This window comes from Thermobia domestica, chromosome 2 (assembly GCF_964235325.1).
Source record: "Thermobia domestica chromosome 2, izTheDome1.hap1.1, whole genome shotgun sequence".
NCBI classification, from domain to species: Eukaryota; Metazoa; Arthropoda; class Insecta; order Zygentoma; family Lepismatidae; genus Thermobia; species Thermobia domestica.
In genome coordinates this window covers 315,844,070-315,866,916 of record NC_137455.1, presented here as the reverse complement: position 1 = coordinate 315,866,916, position 22,847 = coordinate 315,844,070, and the positions used below count along the sequence as shown (strand labels likewise).

Genomic DNA, 22,847 nt, shown 5'->3' with positions numbered 1-22,847 from the left:
TATTATCTACAAGTTCCTTAATTTTTGCTTTCAGAAAATCGCGTTTCTTTGTTCTAAACGTTTTGGAAGCTTCCCGCCTGGTATCTGTGAAATTTTGTGTAGTTTTTCATTCGGATTTTGTACCCAGCAAAATTTTCCTGTTTTCTCTTCTCTGCTAGTTTTATGCATTCCTGGTCGAACCATGGTTTGTTCCTACGTATTTCCACGGGTCCCAATTTTTCTTTTGCTGAACTTTTAATGCTGTCTAATTTCAATCCAAGTATCCTCAACACTAGTGCACTCCGAATCTTCTAAAGCCGAGAATCTATTCGAAATTTTAATCTGGTATTTCTAACTTACCTGGCTCTTTTCTAATTTCTTTAAATTGAATCTCTCCGTTTTCGGGCAATGAATATTACCTTTATTCAACGATAATCTCTGTCGTATTATCGCTGCTACCAGGTAGTGATCAGTGTCACAATCAGCCCCTCTAAACGACCGGACATCAAATATGCTTGATATCCTTCTTCTATCTACTAAAACGTGATCAATTTGATTATGTGTTTTTCCGTCTGGTGATGTCCAAATGTATTTATGAACGTCCCGATGTGGTAATTTTATACTCTTCACGATTAGTTTTTCGGATGTTGCAAAGCTCACGACTCTTACTCATTACTTTCCTTATGCAAACTTTCGTTCCCTATAATTGGTCTGAAAAAATTTTCTCGTCCTATCTTCGCATTGAAATCCCCTAATAGAATTTTCATATGGTATTGCGGGAGTTCTTCGTAAAAACTGTCTTTTATATCGTCATCCTTATCTTCAGTTGGGGCATGTACATTTAAGACAATAATATCACACCACCGTTCTTTAAGAGTATTAAAGAAAGTCTGTCAGTAACAAATTCAATCCGTTTAATTGCTGGTAATATTCGTTTGTGAACGAAAAACCCTGTTCCTAACTGGTGACTTTTATTTCCTTCCCAGTAAAAGAACGTAAAATTTCCTGAATTCACACATCCGTTTCCTTAAGACCTAACTTCCTGAACTCCTACTAGGTCCATCCTGTATTTCTCTAACTCCCTCATTGCGGATTTTAACGCGACTGTCCTATAAAGACTTCTAGTATTCCATGTTCCAAATCTCATGTCCATTTTCTTTTGCTGAGGTCGTGCCAAGATATCAGTCCCTGTCCGAGGCATTTGTGAATATTTCTGAAGAAGTGCTTTTTTTTTACAGGATGAGGTTGTTAGCCTTACCCAAACCCCCAAGGTGGAGGACTACTCCTTGTCGTCTGCCCGCGACTGCTTATTCAGTATATTCGCAGCTAACCTCTATATCTAGAGGCTTTCTCCTCGATAAGCAACCTGAGAACGCGCCATGCCGTAGTGACAGGAACCCACGTTAATATTTAATGTTATAAAGTTTTAAATATCTTAATACTCTTATGTTGATCAAAAGCATATTGATCTTGTCTCCGAAATCAATTTCTCTCAGCTTCCTTCTAAAGAAAGACCAACAGACATTTTATCCGAGCACAAAACAATTTAAAGTAGTATTACGTGGTTATTAAAGTATTTATTTTCTTTTTTCTCTTATTAGTGTACTTTTAATACATTCAAACGCCACACCTGACACATTTTAATGAAATACACACTATAGAATTACGCGTTTCCTGTGTGGTATCTTTACCTCCAAATTTAATACCGTTTAACTACTGATGAAAACAAACTGTAACTATGTAAAACTAGAAAATGTTTGGGATGTTTGAAGAATGTTACGTATCCATTTAATCAAACGTAACAACCCAATATTAAGAGAAAAACTTTATGAGCCTTATGCAGAGTTGTTTTTATGTGTCATTAGAGCTATACTAAAAGCTGGACTACTGCAGAAAACACATGTTAGTCGAACTCTTTAGTATGGTACTAGTCACGCTTGAGAAAACGATTCTGTATATGGCCCTAAGTGTTTAACGTATTGTAATATGACTGAAGCGATTTGGCCCAATAAGTTGGCATATGTTAGTATTGTTATAATTTTCAGATGTCATTAGAGATCGGGATAAATATGCGTCTTTAGCTTCACAATAAGTAAACAAGATTTAACTTATGCTTTAGAAAGTTAGTAGGTGGAAACCCTCTGTCACGTAATCCGATGCTTCGAAGTAGTATTTTTGTTAAATTCGTGGTGAAAAAGATCGTTTCAGCTTTCCAATTTCGCCTCTTTAATCACTTAGTAAGCTACGAAAATTAAATGAGAACGGCCTTAGAATGTGTATCTGATTTATCTAAATGAAAAAGAGAGATAATACCTACAACTTGTCTCGTGGAATCTACATTAGAAATACATTATCGTTAGCTGTTAGATTTGTTGCTCTAGTACCAATTATTAAGACAGTCTGAAACTTTTGAGTGTTAAGCCATGCTCATTTCTAAACCATGTACTAACTGTTTATTACTCGATTCCATTTTGAAGAGTTTAGAGAATAGGTTCTGTTCTATTTAGAAGAATACGTTATATCTTATTAAGTACATAGCATTCATATGGATTATATAATTAAGAAGTAATAATACGTATATAAGAAAAGGAAACACGATTCAATATTTATTGGAATAAAATTATTGTACTCTACACCACGATTCTTGCGGCACTCACAAACATATACCAAGCTTTGGAAATGGATAGAAATGAAAGATTCGAATCTGTTTTCAATTTTATTTAAATATGTTACACTTTCTGAATATACCTAAACACGTTGTCATTAATTATGAAAACGTCTGTACAATAATATTAACTATCTGTATTAACACAGTTGCAATTGTGCGAATAAACTCTTAGACGTACATACAAATCGGGATTACTTTTAAACAACACACACTATTCTTATATTAACCATTGCTTAGAAACGTATATGTCATTTCAGATTCGATATTAGAAGTAAGTATAAGACAATCGTGAGTGACATTTATAAAAATCATTTCATATCCTATTGTTAATAAATGATGTCAAGAAACATTATTGAAATAGCTAGGTAATAAACAAAATCATCATTATTGACTTCCATATATAGCTTTCGATATCTATACTGATAACCCTGTTACATTTGCTATCCAATCTAGATAGTAGGATACTCTAGTATACAGAACTGATTTGGAAGAGGGACATTTTCCATTATATCTTGAAAATACACCCACTTCTACGTATTCATCACCATCAACCACAAAAAGTGGACCACCACTGTCTCCCTGAAAATAGAAAGACAATAATATTAGGAGTAGAAAAGGTACAAATATCAAATAAAAAATATTCACACACACACACGTTAAATATGCTTATTACGGTGGCATACTAGACAAATCAGGTAAGCTAACCAAAGAGTGTACGTTCGTCATTATGTTGTACCTCTTCAGTTAGAGTTGTGTTAAAAATCTCTCCATTTGATCTCATTGTACCTTCCTCGGAATTTTCATTAATCCTATCAGATATATTAGGGTACATCTTATTGCAATGTTTACTCGTGCTTACTATGGTTATTCTACTATAAATTTATCCATAACAAAGTGTTGTATCGTTAGGCTAGTGTTTGTATTGTCGATGTTCCCATAGTAGATGCTAATTAAAAGTCATAAAATAATTTTAATGTGTTTAAAATTAGAGGGTATTATAATGTTTAGTTGAGATATGAAATCTTGTAGTGACAATTTTTACTTTCCGGCTGCATAATTGCGTTTGTTGTTGTAAGTTAGCTCGTAAATTTATTTGATATGTCTACCTTCTTGATAGACACAACATGATTAGTTACCGTTTTAAGTTAAATCCTATATCTTAGTAAAAGATATAGCGGTCAGGAGTGTTGTTGATGTTAGCTGCATTATATTTCAGTTCTACTTGTTTCTTTTATCGTAACAATTAATGAAACCAGGGGCGACATACTGTACTAACTTCTCCAAACATTGCTTATCGTAACGTAACGAAAAACATGCGAACACCAATCATACTGCCATAGATATAGTCGCAAACTAAAACTCATATTTTGTGTTTAGATTGGTAGAAACCGTTTCAGGATGACTTCCAAAATGTGGCCAAATGACTACACTTGTATATGAGGGTCTAGTATCAGAACCTAAAATATCCATTTTTTTCACTTTCTGAGAAAATGAGAAAACAAGTAGCTCTGTTATAACAAGTGACTTTAATTTTGTCCTTTCAACAGTGAAATTTGTTCATTGTTGTCTACAAAAATGTTCGCAAGCACAAAATTGAACACTCAGCAATAATAACGCATAGACAACATACGCAGTTTATGGCAGTTGAGGTGAAAAATGGATATGGTAGGTTTTAATACTAAACCCCTCATAATTCAACTTACGATAACTAAGTGCACGAGAGCTTTCAAAACCTTATAAACTAGTTGAAAAGACGATTCTATCACACATTCAATTCATCAAGCCCCGGAAACTAGAATTCTCACTCAAACTGTACCTACTACACCTATATACTGCAGAATGGGTTTTAAAAGTTAATGTACAAATTCATTCGCTAGTGTTTCCCCGTTTAACTATAAAGGTAATCAAGAATGTTCGGTCGCTTCTGCACCCACCACCTCCGAATATCAATGTGTCACCTATAAGTACCTGGGAGATCAAAAATGATCTCCATTAGCATCGACGACCTCCCGCCAACATTCTTCCAAACGACCCACTTCTTATCACATTTCAACACTCTTTCCAGAAATGGTTCCATCCTCAGAGGAGACAGTAAAGAGACACAGATGTCTTCTTGCAGTGCCTTTTGGCCCGGAGCGATATCTGTGGGACAAATCGACCCAAGTAGTACTGCTTCCAAAGTTGGCGGAGGTGCTGACGAATGGGTTCTCCACTCTTACTGAATTGTAGTTCCAGTTTCTTACATGTCTAGTCACTGTTCGCCTCAATTGTCGCCTGAAGATTTTCATTGTGTACATGTATGTGTCTTCCGGCACATGGTGCGTCTTCGAGTGTTTCGTCACTATCCTTAAACTTATTAAACCACCGCGGCATTTTCTGCGTAGTTACAAACCCTCATCAAAGGCCTGGTAGATATATCTCCCGCCGCGCTGCAGCGGCGTTTGATTCCATTTTGAGCTCGTACAGCATATAAACATTATGACGTTCTGTGGAGGTCCCATCTTCACTTTGTTTTCACGCACGTTCATGATGTACGTGAACTACCACAACCAGATAGTTTGTTGGATACTCCTATACCAACAACTGACCTTCGCCTTATCTTCATTCACATTCTACTCACGGCCTGAGGGCCAATGAAACACAGACCTCCACAAAATGGGACATAATTTTCTTGGTTACTTTTATATTTAATAAGCAAATTTTCTTCTAACGGATAGTCTACAATTCTTTGGTATGGGGGCAGGAAGGAGCTCGTGTAGTTCGGATCCCACTGAAACTTGTAAGCTCACGTTTGATATAGAATCGTTGATGAACGGGACGCCTAACTCAAATCTCATCCAATCTTCTTATGCTGAGAATAATTTAATTATTAATTCCTACTAGAACGCACTTACAATAGTTTCAGTTTTGACTAATGCAATATCTTATGGGAATTCATTTGCTGAAGTAATTGTTTTCAACTACTGTATTTGTTTTAGTGTGAATTTATGTTTGTTTCTATACGTAATAAGAGTAATGAGATTTTAAAGTGTTATATGTGAACTATTAATAAAGTTCAAATTTATACATATATCTAGGTTGAAGTATTACTAAAGTTCTTTTAAACTTTTAATATGATCTCATAATGCGCATATTGTTTATTCAATATATACTATCTTCAATAAAATTATTAGAAAGATGTCTAAGTTTGTATCTAATTTGCCACAGATTTATACCACTAGAAGATTAAGTTAATACGCACCTTTGATAAGATTAAGATTAATGCTCTCAAAAGACAATATAAAACTAATAAAGAATGAAATTTAAAATTAATTTTAAAGGAACGAAATTATCTTAATCCATCTTAGCGTATGATTCTAATTGTTTCTTTAAAATACTACTCTAATTTTTCGTACAATAGGATTATTACAAGTTTGGTGTCCAGGTTCAACTTTTCAACTCTGCTGGTGCAACATCTCACAGGACAGGGAGAATTATTTTGATGACAAAAATTTGGTTCAATATATATATATATATACACTCATGCTCAAAAATTAAGGATAATTGCAGATTGTGGTACTACACAACGTGGCACTACACAAAACTGGCGCTAATAGCATAGGCACATAGTGAACACAACATACGAACAAACGACACATATCGGTACCACGGTATTAGTGAAATCCACGGTATCTACGGTATTGGTGATAAGTTGAGAAACACATGTGCTACACAACGACACTGTTTCCTGCGCATGTACCCCGACATTAATATGGGATATGATCATCATGCACACGTACACAGGCCGCACAACGGGCTGGCATACTCTGGATCAGGTGGTCGAGCAGCTGCTGGGGTATATCCTGCCATTCTTGGACCAGTGCTTGTCGGAGTTCCTGAAGTCTCTTAAGGGTTTGAAGACGTGCAGCGATACGTCGACCGAGAGCATCCCAGACATGCGCGATGGGGTTTAGGTCTGGAGAACAGGCAGGTCACTCCATTCGCCTGATATCTTCTCTTTCACAGTACTCCTCCACAATGGCAGCTCGGTGGGGCCGTGCGTTATCATCCGTCAGGAGGAAGGTGGGACCCACTGCACCCCTGAAAAGGCAAACATACTGATGCAAAATGACGTACCAATACACCTGACCTGTTACAGTTCCTCTGTCAAAGACATGCAGGGGTGTACGTGAACCAATCATAATCCCACCCCACACCATCAAACCACTACCTCCATACAGGTCCCTTTCAAGGACATTATGGGGTTGGTATCTGGTTCCTGGTCCACGCCAGATGATAACCCGTCGAGAATCACTGTTCAGACTATACCTGGACTCGTCCGTGAATGAAACCTGGGACCACTGTTCCATTGACCATGTACTGTGTTCTTGAAACCAGGCTTTACGGGCTCTCCTGTGAACAGGGGTCAGTGGAATGCACCTTGCAGGTCTCCGGGCGAATAAACCATGTCTGTTCAGTCGTCTGTAGACTGTGTGTCGGGAGACAGCTGTTCCAGTGCTGTGGCAAGGTCCCGAGGAAAGCTACCTGCTGTACTCCGTGGCCATCTGCAGGCACTGATGGTGAGATATTGGTCTTCTTGTGGTGTTGTAAACTGCGGACGTCCCGTATTGTAGCGCCTGGACACGTTTCCTGTCTGCAGGAATCGTTGTCATAATCTTGAAATCACACTTTGTGGTACACGGAGGGCCCGTGCTACGACCTGCTGTGTTGGACCAGCCTCCAGCCGCCCTATTATTCTACCCCTCATAACGTCATCAATATGTGTTCTTTGAGTCATTTTCAACACACAGGCACCATTAGCACGTCTGACAACATCTGCACACTTACATGCTGCACCGTACTTTGACTTTCGCCAACACACCTCTGCGTATTTGGACTGCTGCCAGGGCCACCGTGCGACGATAACACCGCATGCACTGCACCGAATGAGCAAATGCACCGCATAGTCATACCCCGATGTGATTTCCAACCGAAAACCGCCCACCAGAGCGTTGTTTCACCATGTATCCGCATTATCCTTAATTTATGAGCACGAGTGTATATATATCACATTTTGTTTTGTGTTTTTGATGATTTGTGCAGCAAGGCTCTTTGAGAGATGAAACTAGAGTGTAACGTGTAAGCAGAACAACATGAGTTCTCGTTGGGAATCCAACCTATCTCATCCTCGAAAATGGCATACGCTAACCTCTTAGCAACTAGGGAGCTCGATGTTCAGTATGCTTTTCTGTTTCTCTAAACAAGTCCTTTTTGTGCCTCAATGTCGGATATGTGTGCTTCGTCTACTTCAGTGCATTTGAATCGCAGATAAAACAGGCAGATATAAAGAAAAGTGTAAATGGTGTAATTCCACAAATTATCTTATTAATTAAATATATGGTTTATAGAACCCGGAGGTTCAATGCCACTTTCTCAAAAGCTCTCCACTGACTTCTATCCTTAGCTAACTGTATCCATCTATTCTTATTATTCTTATTTCTTTGAAATCTATCTTAATATTTTTTCTCCATTTTCGACTAGGTATTTCTAATGGTCGTTTTCCGATTGATCTTCCAGTTAAGAATTTCAAAGCGTTCCTACTTTCTTCCATCCTAGCTACATGACCTGCGCACCTGAGCTTCCTAGACATGACGACCCTAATAATGTTTGGTAAACGACATAAATTATGTAGTTCCTCGTTATGGAGTTCCCGTCATTCCCCATTCCCGTTCCTCTCGGCTTCGAATATTCGTCTCACTATCTTACTAGTACTTGTTTTATTAAAGTGCATTCTTTCATTATTTTATCTCTTTGTGTTCTCTTTATGTATAATTAGGAATTACTTACATCTCATTTACCACTTTAATTGTATTAATGTTTGATTTATTACATTGCATTCAAAACATAATTATCCACCCAATTCACTTCAAAATCTACTAATTACTAGTAAAGTAGAAAGTAAGTTTTGACATAGTACTCTGACAATATCCTTGTAAGCATGAAATATTAGAAAGTATATTATATACAATTTTACATTAAATTATAATGTATTAAATTGTTTTTTATTGAACATTAAAGTAAGTACTCACGGAGCAGCTGCTGTGTCCTGGCGCTCCTAGGCCACAAACTTCATAGGGATCGACATTCCACCCCCAACAATCTTCGTCACTCAAAACAGTGTATGGTGCCCACTTCAAAGGCCCATCATTGGTTTTATCTCCTATTAAATGTGGAAATATTTTATATGATATTTTCATATGAAGCTAAGGAGATTGGAATACATTATAAGTGTAAAGTTATTTAAAATTATATTAAATGAAGGCAAAGAACTGAAAAACATAGAAAAATAAGAATTCGTCATATTATGCTCAAAGCGGACTTTAAGAAATAAAATTATCTTGTTTTGCTAGAAACTTTCACTTAAGCACGTGAGAAGTAGTACGAAAGTTGCAAATAGACGTGACCAAAACAAACGCTCTTGAACAAAAGGACAAGCTCTAAGTAAGTTCTCTATCTTTGAGCATAAAATAAAGTATGGGCGCTAGACTGTGTCACGTGTGCATTATAGTGACCTCATTTTGACTCCTGGGTGTCATTGCAACTCTTAAAAGAGAGTTAATTTCTTTGGGTCGCTTGATTTGGTTCACGGTCGTTTAGTCGCCATATTGGATTCAACATGGCGGATAATGACGTTCTTTAAACGCTTATAACTCGGCCATTTATGGACCGAATTTGATCATCTTTCTTCCTCCGGAAAGAGAAAATTATTCTAAAATATCATATTCCTCCACCTTTCCCAAAATCTGGGCCTTTTTCCCTAAAATTAGAAAATATGGAATTGGAGATAAAATTTTATTTTATTCTCGTAATTTCTTTCGAAAATGGCTAATAATTTAACATTTTAACAGCACAAGAAAAAGAAGCAGACTTTAATAATCTCTAAAGCGGTATACAACATGCTGTATTTAGTTTAGTACTAGGCTATATATGAAAGGAAAACGAATACTATATATGATTTTACATTGTTACAAAAATAGCTTTAACGCCGATTTCATCTTCTAGCAATATATCTGTACTGCAGGCGCTAGGTAATCTCACGTGCGAAATTTTGTCCCCTCACTCTTGTTGTGGGGTTTGTTAAACACCCGTACGGGTACAAAAATGGTCACATAATCCAGATCATAATCGTTTGGTTGCCATATTTAGAAATGGACGCCAAATTACGAGATTTTTTGTCTAAGTATATCTCCGTACCCAGTGTTTAGAATTTACAACCTGGTTGCTCATTTTACTTCTTTGTAAAGTAAATATTATCGTTCTAAATTATAGCGTAATTTGAAAAAAATGAGACAATGACGTATTTTCATATATAAATGTAAGAAACATTTTCTTACATTATTCATTCATTCAACAAATACATAGTAGTGAATAATACTGATACAAATTAATAACATACTGCCAAAAATTAAAATGACCATTACAAATCTTTCAGAGTCGAGATAAAGGCATAAACAGCATTATTTATGAGGGTTCCTGCATTGGTACAAACTATTGCTTTTACATTTACAAAAGTCAGAACACAATATTTACAATTTTCTATAGAGACATACCGTTTCTCTGTAGAACATCTGACAATTACATTGCTTAGGAAAGTCTTTGAGCTCCGATGGTTCATCTGTCACGCGGAATTAAAATACCGTCTTCCTTTATGTAACCATAGTCCAACTGATTGAGTTTGTCAGACTGTTTTAAAGCATCAATGCATTTATGATGTTAGAAGTAGATTCTTTTTATGTGAAGACTGACAGATCTTGAAAGTTTTGTAATTTTTAAATTAATTTCTACATCTTTATTTTTGTCGAGAAATTGATTTCTGACAAAAGCTTAAAAATCATAACTGTTTCACTAACTAAAAGAAAGTTACAAACACCACCAAATTTCGAAATTCCTCAATCATCTGTTAAAGCAACAGTTATGGACCTTATGGCGGTTGCAAAGAATGTTCCACCAAAATCTTTAAAGTTGAAGACATATGAAGAGTTTGTAAGAAGCATTTGAAAAGCTATCTGTTGAGCTTCTCACACAAGTGAGTTCATCAACATTATATTCGACATTTATAAGAAGAAAATTGTAAAGGCACTTGAAAAGCCCAAGCGATCACGGAAACAACCTGTAGAATATGGAGACCTAAATGACAGCACACCGTTTCCTGTAGATACTGACGCTTACTGGGTCTCGTCTACAAACAAAGATTTGTTGCTGTCATACTTTGTTGATTTGATATCCCTGGAAAAATATTATGTTACTTCATCTGTTCCAATTCATCTTGGTGGTGTATTAAAACAAGGTCAGTCAATATGTGTTTCAATAAAGAATGGGATGGATGAGAATGAACTTAGTTTGGAATCTGAACATGAAGAGGCAGATGAGAGGATCCTAGCCAATGTTTTTCACATAACACTGACTTCAAAAGTAAGCAACGTGGTTATTTGTTTAGCTGATAACGATGTTAGTTTCTTGATGCCCTGTATCACTACCTAAAGAAGTGGAAAAGAACTTTGGATATCCTATGGAGTAGGAAAATCATCAGGGTACATTGCACTTTACTCGTTTGAAATACTTCTCAAATCAAAATTTTCGTAGTAAAAAAATTCAATGTATTTTAGTTTTAAACGGTATCGCAAGAATTTGAGTTAAGTTCTATCATGTAGTTTTCCAACAGTCGCAAGGACGACAGTCAAACGTTATTCTTCCTATCCCTACATTTCTATTGTTTTAAGTGCTATTTCTGTAATATGAATGTACCGTATACCCTGTTGGCTGAGCGTGTGAGTTTAGAAAACATGCTTTTGGTTTATAATTTACACTACGTCTTTATCTAACTTGTAATAGAGAAGCCATCTATATTTAAGAGGTTTTGATACAAGTTAAAAAATATAATAATAAAATTTCATTTTAGAAGCAAATGTATATTTAGTAACGACTCTTTAGATTAAGGATATGCTATCCTAACTTCTCTAAAACAGAGTAATTTGATTGAAAACGGCTGTTTCTACTTATTCTGGTGATTAGTAATTCAAATGGTAATATTAGAGAAGTTCACATTTGATAAGGTTTTATCGAAGGATTTACTTACCATCATTATCTATTCCCCATCCAGCACCAAAACCAGGACGTCCACCAAATGTGTCACCATTTCTGGAGGGCAATTTAATTGGCTTTATTAGATCTAGAGGAAGAAAATACTCAGTAATGCATTTCATAATTAATGAACGTAAAAGATAGCTACACAAGAACTTAGATATATACTTTTTTGTGTAAATTAATGAATATTTTCAATTTATATGTCCTATACAATAAACGTTCTTTGCTCATTATTAAATATTAAAAGAGAAAATCAAATATTAAGGTTTTATTCAATTCATTGCTAAGATTTTAGTAATTTCCTACTGTACACATTATTTAATAATGAATATGAGAAAAAGTATATATATTTGTAAACGACTTCATAATTATTTATTCCTATATAAAATAAATTGCTCCTTTGAAGGAGATATATACAATTAGAAGTAATGTTGGCAGAGTTAGCAGTTTGTTTGGCAGAGATTTCATAACATATATGAGCATAGCAACAGTTTCACACATGGTAGAAGCGGCGACTCAGTGGTACAGTGTTCATATCTGGTGCATGGGATCGTTGGTTCTATCCCAGCTCGCCCCAAATGAATCCTGTGGTGGACAAAGACCATGTGCGTGGGATTTTCCCCTAGTTCTCCCGTTTACTTTCACTTTCTTCATTCCATTCTTTTATTCATTTCTCCTCATGACTGTCTCCTTTAGCCCAGCCGGCATAAACGTGGGACGTTAAACTTGAAGATTTCATTTCATTTAATTTGTTTCACACATGTAGGAACAATGAACAAACAGCAGAGTCATTGTATACTCTTTGGATAAGTTCGATCTGTATGACCTGATATTATCTTCATTAGTATTGAAAATGGGACTGGTTGTAGAGTTTTACCAATTTGAGGTTTATTAAAGAGATGATTGTTGGAATGGAATGTTTTATTGGGACGGTTATTTGATTGCAAGAAACCGCTTTTCGCTATCTATTATCGTTGCTATTTAGTAGCAACCAACGTTAGAAACGAAAGTTCCTGATTTGTTCAATTGGTTTGAATTTAAATGTAATCGACAGAAATGTCTTATGTAGTGTTAACACTCTCAGTCTTGCAATTTCTACGTTGACTTTCATTTAAGTAGCTACTGCTTCAGTAGTGTTCATCCGAGTATTGTGGTCCATATATCATTTGCTTCAGAATAAACCTAGCTTGCAAGTGCAACATGTGTATATGATGTACAAGAGAAGGGAAATTTGAGATAAAAATTGGGAATTTTCCGTCCAAAAAATACCTGTTTCAACTGTAGCGCCTCCTGGTGCCGCAACGGCTAAAGGTACTCAAGTATAACATACCTTGAAAGTGACTGTGGTTTGTATATAATTCGTGTATTAAGTTTCATTGTAATATATACAATAGTTATGAGGGGAAAATATTTGTCACTCCTGCTTGACAATACCAAATTTCGTATAAGGAAAAGGGAGATATAAAATATAAATAAAGTGACATCCGTATGTAAAGAGCAGAAAATGCATTTTGTTATAACGTTAGACGATCTAGTCATGAGACAGGAACCACTTGAAAAGAGCATATAGGTTCTAGTACGACAATTAATTATATCTGTGCGCGGAGCAGCGTTTCTTCCAAGGATGTAAAAGGGGTAGTCAGAAAACTATATAGGATGAAAGTGATGAAACATAACTTACAGGGATATTACAAACGGCGGCTCTTTGCCTGTCGTTCTTATTGTGGTTCTGGAACACCTCTAGTCGTAGATATAAATTGATGTAGGCCTATATATCTATATGGGAGTGCAGTTTTTGCATTTTTTGTGACATATTACCCCATTGCTTGGAAGAAAGATATCAGATTCTCCCCTAATTCTTTATAGCTTTGAGATTGCTCGTTTCCCAAAAAAATCATCACCACGTTTCCGAAAGATTTCCATGCATTCTTCTTCTTATCTTCTAACACTGCATCCAATTCAGGATCATTGAAGAGTTGTCGAATTTGAGGGCCAATACGTACTCCTTCCTTGAGTTTAGTTTCAGGTATATGTGGATATTACTGAACCCTTAATTTGTGCGCCTTAGCACATTCAGTGATAACGTTTTTCTTTGAAATCCGAACCAATCTTCAAAACCTGCTTTCGAATTCGTTATCAGAACTGTAAAATTAGTAATAATTGGTTACTTTTATCTCCGAAGCATTTTCACTGTTGATTAGTGTTATTGGCGCAGCGAGATCACTTCAAAAATGTATAAGTATGTAAAAGGAAGTTTTCAGTGTCAGTAGTAGCAAAGTATATGTGTTAATCTGATACCGTGAGTATTAATGTGCTAATTAAAATTAAGATATATCGTTGTAAAACTAAGCATGAGGTTCTTCACTATTCTTCCAACATGTCTTTTATCATTTGAAAATGACTTAATACGAACCAACAATGTAAGAACACTTACTATTAGGCCTTTCTACAGCAGGCCTCTTATTAGAATTTCGGGTATACAGTGAAACCTCTGAATAACGGACACCAATGGGATATGAATTTTTGTCCGTTACTGAGAGTTGTCCGTTACAGAGAGGTTCCAGAAATTTAATTTCTCACACGGTAATTGTATGTAATAATACATAGTAAATGTATTATGCATGGGAGTAAATACGTAAAATTCAATATGAAAATACTCTCGTACTTATTTGACTTACTGGAAGAAATGAAGGAGAAATTAATTTATGTTAAATAATATTGTTGCTGGGGAATGAATTAATATATTCGTATACTGTAAAAGTTACATGGGAGGCGAAAGCGGAAGGGGAAGCGTTTTTTATTTATTTCAAATATTCAGAACCTTTTCAAAAGATGGAACTAACTAACCGCCTACACTCTTTTGTTTAGCGAAAAAGGCATGCTTTTTCCTCTACAAGGGTAATAAAACTCATTAGCAAGTTTTCTCTGACAATCTTCAGTACAATTGCTAAAGAAACATGTGTGTGTGGGGGGGGGAGGTGTTTGTGAAATAGCACGATATTTTTATTGGCAGAATGGATGAAAAAACAAATTATTTTTTAGAGCATATGTTTATTGACAGCCCAACCACAAAGAATATCCTAGGAAGCCAGGAAAACTCCAACCCAGACTTGTTCCAGTGTCATAAAACAAAAATGTAGTTGGAAGAAACATTACAAACAAACACTGTAAAAACACTGTTTATTTTATTATGTATGAAATTGTCTTGAAAAATGCAAGGCCCAGAGGGAAAAGGACTAAATTTTTCAGGGAAGGGAAGATCTTTCGCATAGAATTCTTGGCCATACGACTGACCTTGCATGAGTGTTATTACTTACTGAAAGTTTTCTAGGATTTCTACCAGAAACCAGATTTATTGCGGGCAGGAAAAAAATTCAAGTTCAGCTTGAAGCTGTTCTGTTTGATGGTTCCCCAGGTCTAGACTCATGATAGATACACTTGTGGGGAAAACACTTTCCTGCCTACTGTAATATATCGCAGATCCGAGAATAATTCCTGTCCGTAATGAAGAGGTTATTGAAACGTTTGTGGTAAAAGAAAACTGTCCGCGTCCGTATCTGAGAGTGTCCGTAAAAGGGAGGGTTTTGTTCTTTAAGAGAATATATATTTCTGCCAGGACAAAAAAAATCTGTCCGTATTATAGAGGTGTCCGTTATTGAGAGGTGTCCATTACGGGAGGTTTCACTGTATAAGAAAAATGTTACTTGCAACATTGGAAACTGTCTTAGTTAATTGGTAAAATTTTCGTTAGCCTATTTGGTCCTCAATTTGTAAGTTATTCATATTGTATTTTTTGTATTTAAATCTGGTGTTTAAAAGTAAACAGAAGCAGTCGTCTAAATAATCGTTAAAAATAAAATTGGCTTCTACCAACGCCTTGTACAGATTCTGTTGAATCTTATTAAATACCTAATGTAATTGTGTTAAAAAAAATTGAAAATGTTATTTCTAACGTTGTAACCAAATATATTATAATTTTCTAATCCTTTTTCACACAACTATGCACAAAAATATTTGAAATATTTTCCCTAAAGAGATGCTGTATTTTACTATTAAGGCAAGGTATTTTTAACTGTTATTTGAAATGATATTCTTACCGGTAAACTGAACTGGTTGAGGCAATTTTAAGAGTGCTATGTCATGCCAAGCTGTATAATATTCAGGATAAATATATGTATCATTTGCATTTACATTTACTGTTAGGCTTCCATTTTTATCAGTGTCGTATGGATTCGTATCTCCTAGAGTCACCCGGGCATAAGCATTTAGGTATCTGAAATTAAAAATATTAAGTTGAATATTTATTCCATAGAATTTATATGTATCGTTTATATAGTAATAGAACATATTTTTGTAAATTTTAGTTGCAAAAATATTTGTTCTTCGCTTTGTAGTTGGATAAAATCTCTCATTTCCTTTCATGAATTACACTATATGTATAGAGCAACCTCACGATTAAAAGCATTTAAAGGCGATGTCATAGATTAATTTATAACCTAAACTCACAATATCTCAATGGAAAATTAACAATAAAACTTATATAAACCTTGTGGCTTTTTTCGTCTCAGTTTCTGCGTGTCACTGTCGATTATAGCCCTGTATGTTGCCAACTATTTACCTGGAATGCTCATAAGTTAAGTTAAAATCAATATTCTGTTTGTTTACTCAAGTCTTAGTACTCCTAGCGGACAGCAAGGAAGTGATTCATAGATTTCATCTAGAAGGAGATACTCTGTCCTACAGGCACTTAATTAAGAGTCATGAATCATTTAATGAGCTACTGGGATTCGAAAGATGATATGGGAAAAGAGAAATAGCATTAGTTATAATAGACGATGGTAGAATAATACATTATGTACAACTCATAGGGACATTCGTACAGTACTATTTTATAATAATATAAACTAGTATAATTAGAAATTCCAAGAATAACTTACTTCAGACAATGAGCAGCAGTTAAAACCCATTGATCACTAATAAGAGTGGCACTGCACCCACGGGGACTCCACACCTTTACCATAAATGGGAACTGTCCGGGAACTGCAACTAAACCATTAGCGATTCTACTGGATATTTTTCCATCACGTACTAAAAATATAATTAGAATAGCAGATTAATATCTTAATCATTTATATAGTTTACAACATCAGTCAATTAGAATTCTTTATTGCAACCACATACACAGTTGGTTTACGTGTCACAATACTGCAAAACACTACAAGTTTGACTCATGTAGTGAGTAGTTGCGGAGTTGACCACACACGGCGTCACCGGTCAGTCGTTGAAAATAGAGACTTTCACTGTGGGGAAAGAGCTAACTGCGTGCTTCGGTTTGAAGAAACGAAGTCAGCAAAAAGTGAACAGCCTAAGTTTCGCACACAACACGATGTAAAGTATACAAATGGCTGCAGGTATTTGTTGAAACAGGTTCTTCTGTGCGACACAGAAAGGCATCAGGGCGCTCAACTGTAACTGACGATATGGTGGAAGCAGTTAGGAGAGTTTTGTCCACATCTCGTAAATCTACACGACGTGCATCACAAAAAATCTTGTATACTTCAGACCACTGTTTTTCGTGTATTGCGTAGACATTTGTGCGTGAAGCAGAGACTATCCTTGGTTCAAGCACTGAGTGAAACAGTTAAACATACCTGACATGAATGCTGTGTTATCATGTTGAATCGCATTAGTGGTGATGAGTCATTCTTGAACAATGTGGTATTCAGTGACAAATCAACTTTTCACTTTTTGGCCGACTCAACACACACAATTGTCATATTTGAGGCACAGAAAATCCACATGAGCGCGTGGAGCTGGTTCGTGACAACCCCAAAGTGAAGGTGTTTTGCGATGTTTCCAGAGCAAAAGTGTATGGATCAATATTCATTGAAAAAATCATCACCGACATTGTCTATCTTGATATGCTCCATAACTTCCTTTTTCCGCAGTTAGATGAAGATGACCAGGATGGCAAAAATTTGGTTCCCTGCTGCATTACCTGAAAGACGTAAGGGAATTTTCTGACCAGCGTTTCCAGATAAGTGAATAGGCGGTGGTGGACCAATTGCCTGGCTGTCACGGTCTCCAGATTACACGCCACTTCCCTTCTTTCTGTAGGTGTTTGTGAAAGATACGGTGTACAACCCTCCCCTAGATGATAATGTTAATGAACTGAAACATCACATGACAGCAGCCAGCGCGGATGATACTCCCGAAATGCTTTCTACTGTTCGGTAGGAAATCGACTTTCTTGGGATGTGTCCAGGATAACTGCAAATGCACACATTGAGAAATAATGGGTTTGTCACAAAAAACGTGAAGTGTTTTGCAGTATAATGACATATAACCCAAGTCTGTATGTTTGTCCAATAAATAATTATAACTGATTAAAGTTGTAAACTCTATAAAGAATCACTCTGTACGGTTGAAAGACAGACTAGAGTTTTTGACACCGAAGTTGACGTATTAGTTTGATACAATTTATATGTATATTAGTTTTATAAGTTCTTAATTGAGACATGAGATGTCATGCTATATATATAAAGTTTTGTTTTATTTTCACAGTTACTGCAAGCTTGTAATGTTCTTGTGATTTTTATGACACCATAGTATTGAAAGTAAAACGCACATATCTGTTTAACTCCAAACGTACTTTGATACTATGTTGTCATATTAATGTCAATTAAAGTCCCTTACCATTGAGACGTATTTTTTATGTATGCATTTAAAATTCGTTGTTGGTTCCTTTGACACTTTGGAGAGCGTATTACAAAATAGAGAGCTCATAGTATATTCGTGTAACTGAAAAAGATGACCTTTGAAGTCTTAATGACAAAATAATCAAATCTACAAGGAAAATCATAATACTATTAAACACTATTACTTGCAAATGAATTTAATATTGTTTTGTTTTTTCTGTTTTACAGTTTTTTGAATGTTTTGAAATACAGTCGTAAAACTTGCAAATTTTGTAAAACTCGTCCTTGCATACATTTTTTATCTTACGGAAATATTTGTACTGTATCTGATGATAAAAATATTATATTTACTTCAGGATGCAAATATACTTGTTTTTACTTTTTACCTCCACTATAATATGAGTTATCGTTCAACAATGATGTGTTTTATTTCATAATTGACAAAAATATTCTTATGGTTAATTAAATAAGTTTCGTTACATATTTCTAAAACTCTTTCCTAGTATTGATAACAAACGCCCATATCTGCATCCTGTAAATAGCTTTGAAATGAATAGGTAATTATAGTTCAGATAGCTTCGAGACGTTCAGTATATATATATTACTGGAAACTGCATTTCAAATTGTGTTGCTTAATTTCGAACTCCTTAAGTAGGAAACAAAATAAAGGGGAACGTATACCTTTCCTGTCGACCACAGAGCATATGAGAATGTGAAATAGATTTCCCAATATAATTTTAATCTTAAATTGTAAATATAAATAACAAAAATTGATGTTGTACCTTCTAATGGCGCTGAAGGAAGAAGGTTGATCTTATAAGATGCAAGAGCCTATTAAAGAGAAAAATACACATGAGCATTTCTTATTTCTGTAACAAACCGTGTTATAAATAACAATAATATATGTACTGACGAAGATTTCTTACATAAATAATAGTGACGATAGATGTATTTTTTTAAAAGCTGAAAGAATAATTTATAAACTCATATTGTTACATGTATTTTTCTGTTGAATTCCTACAGTTATTTGTATATGTAGAGTGGATCATGTATTTTGATATTTGCTTTCGACTTCCGAAGAACTAGTTACAAAGCGCTGAAAGCTTCTAACATGTAAATACCGATAGAGGGACATTGTTCAAAATACTCTGATATACACTCGGGTTACCAGTATCGCTAACAAACGTAAAATTGTATTTTTTCAACTAAGACTTCCTTAGGTTATTTACATATTTGAAAATTATTTGTAAAACGAAAACTTACAATGCCACACTTGTCATTCAGTGATGCAAATTAAGGACGCTACAGTAGCACAAACATCGAAAAGCAACCAGATTTTGCAAGATTCTATAAGAGTACTAACACAAATGAGACAAATGTTGTAATTAATATTATTCGAGAGGCTTTCTAGAAAAGTATCACATTCAATTACAAAGATGGTTTCGAATAGACATAAAGATCATCATGTCATTTACAGGAATTTGATTCGAAAGTTATGAAAAATATTAAAATTTAATATAGTTCTCGAAAGTTCGCATTTATGGCAATTTTCTAAACTATTTATTTATTTATTGAATTACTTCCATAATATTGCATCTAGATTTTTGGTAGCGGTAATTAAGACAAGATCACCAAATTACATAATTTTAACTGTGTTTCAACTTCACTAGTTTTTAAAGTAATTTTAGAGGGAGTAGATATCAATTTTACTGTAAATTTTATTTTAGTATTCAAATCTATTGAAAATCAAGGACATAATTGAATATGATATTTTTCTAAGCCGGTCCATGAAATAATTTTCAATATCTTGCTATTTTGTTTGTATTCATTCACTTATAACGTGACCATACTACTCTACACGAAGGTATTTTCATGTGAACTGACATGTTCATTTAACGTTAGTTATTTCTGCTATAATGAGCACCAGAATTTAAATATTTGTGGTGCTGTGGCGTCTCTAATTTTCCACACTCGATAGTAAATATGACAAAATAGGTTCTTGTTTAACAAGTGATTTTAAATGTGAAATTACCCAATGAATTTTCATTTATAAAATATGACTTTTTAGTCGATTAGCAATACTTTTACTCTAGTGGTAACATATCATATGTCATCAAGTTACAAGGATATTTCTAGATAAATGGTCCTCATATACAGAAAAAATGGAATAATTATATTCCAACAAATTACAAGTATCTGAATTGCATAGAACTTTTCTATAAAATTCTAGTGTTCGTTCTACCATGTAAGTTGTATGATTGAAACTATTTTCTCCTTAACTCCTCTTAAACTACGGGACTAATTTGGATCATTTTCGGTCCCTTACTAGACCATTCCCTAACTTTGATTTTTATTAAATTACTTTGACTAAAATAGAAACGCTAAGACTGAAATTGTAGGTAAGAATTTATGGAAAAAATGTATCTCATAATTCTCATAATTTAGAAACAATCGAACTTTGTATATCAATTATTGCTTTAAATTATCGGGCAGTAATGTATTATCACTTTTGGAAGTTTCTTTTCTCACAGATATACTCACTAAATCTCCAAATATCTCCCCATTTCTTTTTTTACTCAACAATTTTAAAAAATCCCAAGAAAATAGAAATTGCGTCTAATATTGTGTACAAAAAATACAGTGAGGTCTATCTATACAAACTAGAAATTTGAATTGACAGTTTATGATGTCATAATCATGAACTTAAATTCATTTTCTGCGTAAACGGTCTTGAATTATAATTGTTATTATATTGTTTAAAAAGTAATTGTTTACAAGAACGAGGAAACGTAAAAAACTGTCTGAATATTCTGTTTTATACTTCTACCCTCAAAAGAACAGTGCTGAAATGTTCAAGTTTCTGCCACGAGAACCTCGATTTACTTTCATTAATTGAGTCAATTTTCATTCTTCATATTCTACCAGAAACGTAGTTTATGCGTTGCGAGATATAAGACATTTAAAATCTTTCACTACTTTTCTGTTCATGTGCACGAAAAGAAACATAAATCATTTTTAATTAAATTTAATGAAGTTATTTACAATTAGTTGTGACTCTACAGAACGGAATATTTGAGAACGTGTGAAACAGTAACTTATACCGAATTATTATTATTATCATTTCAGTTTTAATGTTCATCTATATATCAATCTCTATTTCCGAAAATTATTTTTGAAATCAACTTAACATTTATATAAACTAATATATGAATACCTTTCAGTCATAAGCTTGATATGAGTAACTTTACAGTAAGTATGTTTCATTTTGAAATAAATTACCTGAATAAGGCAGAAGCAAATGACAGTTGTCAGTAGGATATTCTTCATGTTGACAGTTTAATATTCAGAAGTATGCTTTAATGTACTAATCTACAACGCTTATTTAGCTGTATATATACCGCTAACTATAAGGAAATTCTGTGTAAATGTTTAAACTATGAAGTCAATGGCTTACAGTTATATATGATAATAAAATCTAAAACGATGAATTTTTCTTTATTTCCGCTATAGAATAAATAAGGGGAAAATATATTAAATATTTAATTTGTAGTATTTATTGAGTGTTGTAATACAATGTCAATAAATCATAACGAGTTCGTTCCTCAAAAATGATAACATGCCTTTAGGATTTAGATTACATAGTGTGTATTGGTCTTATCTTATCAAAGTAATAATCCATTCTAAATTACGTATCAGAAATTTTGTTGACCCCTGCGTATTCTATGCTTAGTTCGTTCAACATGTTGAACACCTAAAATATCTCAAACATAAAAGTTACTTTTTTACTATGAAATCGTGTACATTGTCGGTTTTCTTGCGAAAAACCAAAATTGTACCATATTGTTTTAAGAAATAAAGTGAACTAAAGGAATATAAACTTCAAACTAAGTTTTGTCTTCATTATGGTTTGCTCAAAAGGTCACATGGATTTTATTAACAAGAATAACTGAACCTTTTACTAGATGCAACCCTACTTACGATTCAGTGTCTTTTGTGGAATTCGTGCTTGATTCGAATCATGTCTTACAATTTTTTTATTATTCTACATACATAAATCTGTAACTGTTCTTCGTTCAGCGATTGCGCGTCTTCAGGTCCGACACTTCTAGAATACATATAAACATAATTTTCGTTCTGATTATGTTTTAAAAGTAGTTTACGATCTTCATAATCTTGTCTTTACAAACTTTTGTGTTTTACTATGTTGCTTGATGTTTTCCTTTCATATTTACACCACCTAATGTACCCAAAATGGTACAAAGAACTAAGGTACCTATCTCAAAGCTTGTAATCGAGATTTTAAAAACTACTGAGCATTTCATGTGGTATATATTGTTCTTTAACTCTTGAACTCGTTACCATCATTTGTTTCTGCCAGA

General features: G+C 34.5%; 1 protein-coding gene across 1 annotated transcript; it reads right to left on the bottom strand.

Annotated features, from left to right (window-relative positions):
• Nucleotides 1-2,688: 2,688 nt before the first annotated feature.
• On the bottom strand, nt 2,689-21,856 carry LOC145679843 (chymotrypsinogen B-like). Its single transcript, XM_081750361.1, has 7 exons — nt 21,748-21,856; nt 19,251-19,299; nt 16,708-16,858; nt 15,868-16,043; nt 11,763-11,855; nt 8,716-8,846; nt 2,689-3,226 (listed from the first exon to the last, which is right to left on the bottom strand). Exons 1-7 carry the CDS (start codon nt 21,793-21,795, stop codon nt 3,062-3,064), a joined length of 813 nt encoding a protein of 270 aa, XP_081606487.1. The 5' UTR covers nt 21,796-21,856; the 3' UTR covers nt 2,689-3,061.
• Nucleotides 21,857-22,847: the final 991 nt, after the last annotated feature.

What these genes read in the sequence shown, in the direction of transcription:
- LOC145679843 (XM_081750361.1), bottom strand. Translation starts at nt 21,795, where the DNA reads ATGAAGAATATCCTACTGACAACTGTCATTTGCTTCTGCCTTATTCAG. An exon ending in TCCTTCAGCGCCATTAGAAG is followed by an intron (nt 16,859 to 19,250) that starts GTACAACATCAA and finishes TTATATTTTTAG; the next exon opens with TACGTGATGGAAAAATATCC. An exon ending in ATGGGGAATAGATAATGATG is followed by an intron (nt 8,847 to 11,762) that starts GTAAGTAAATCC and finishes CACATTTAATAG; the next exon opens with GAGATAAAACCAATGATGGG.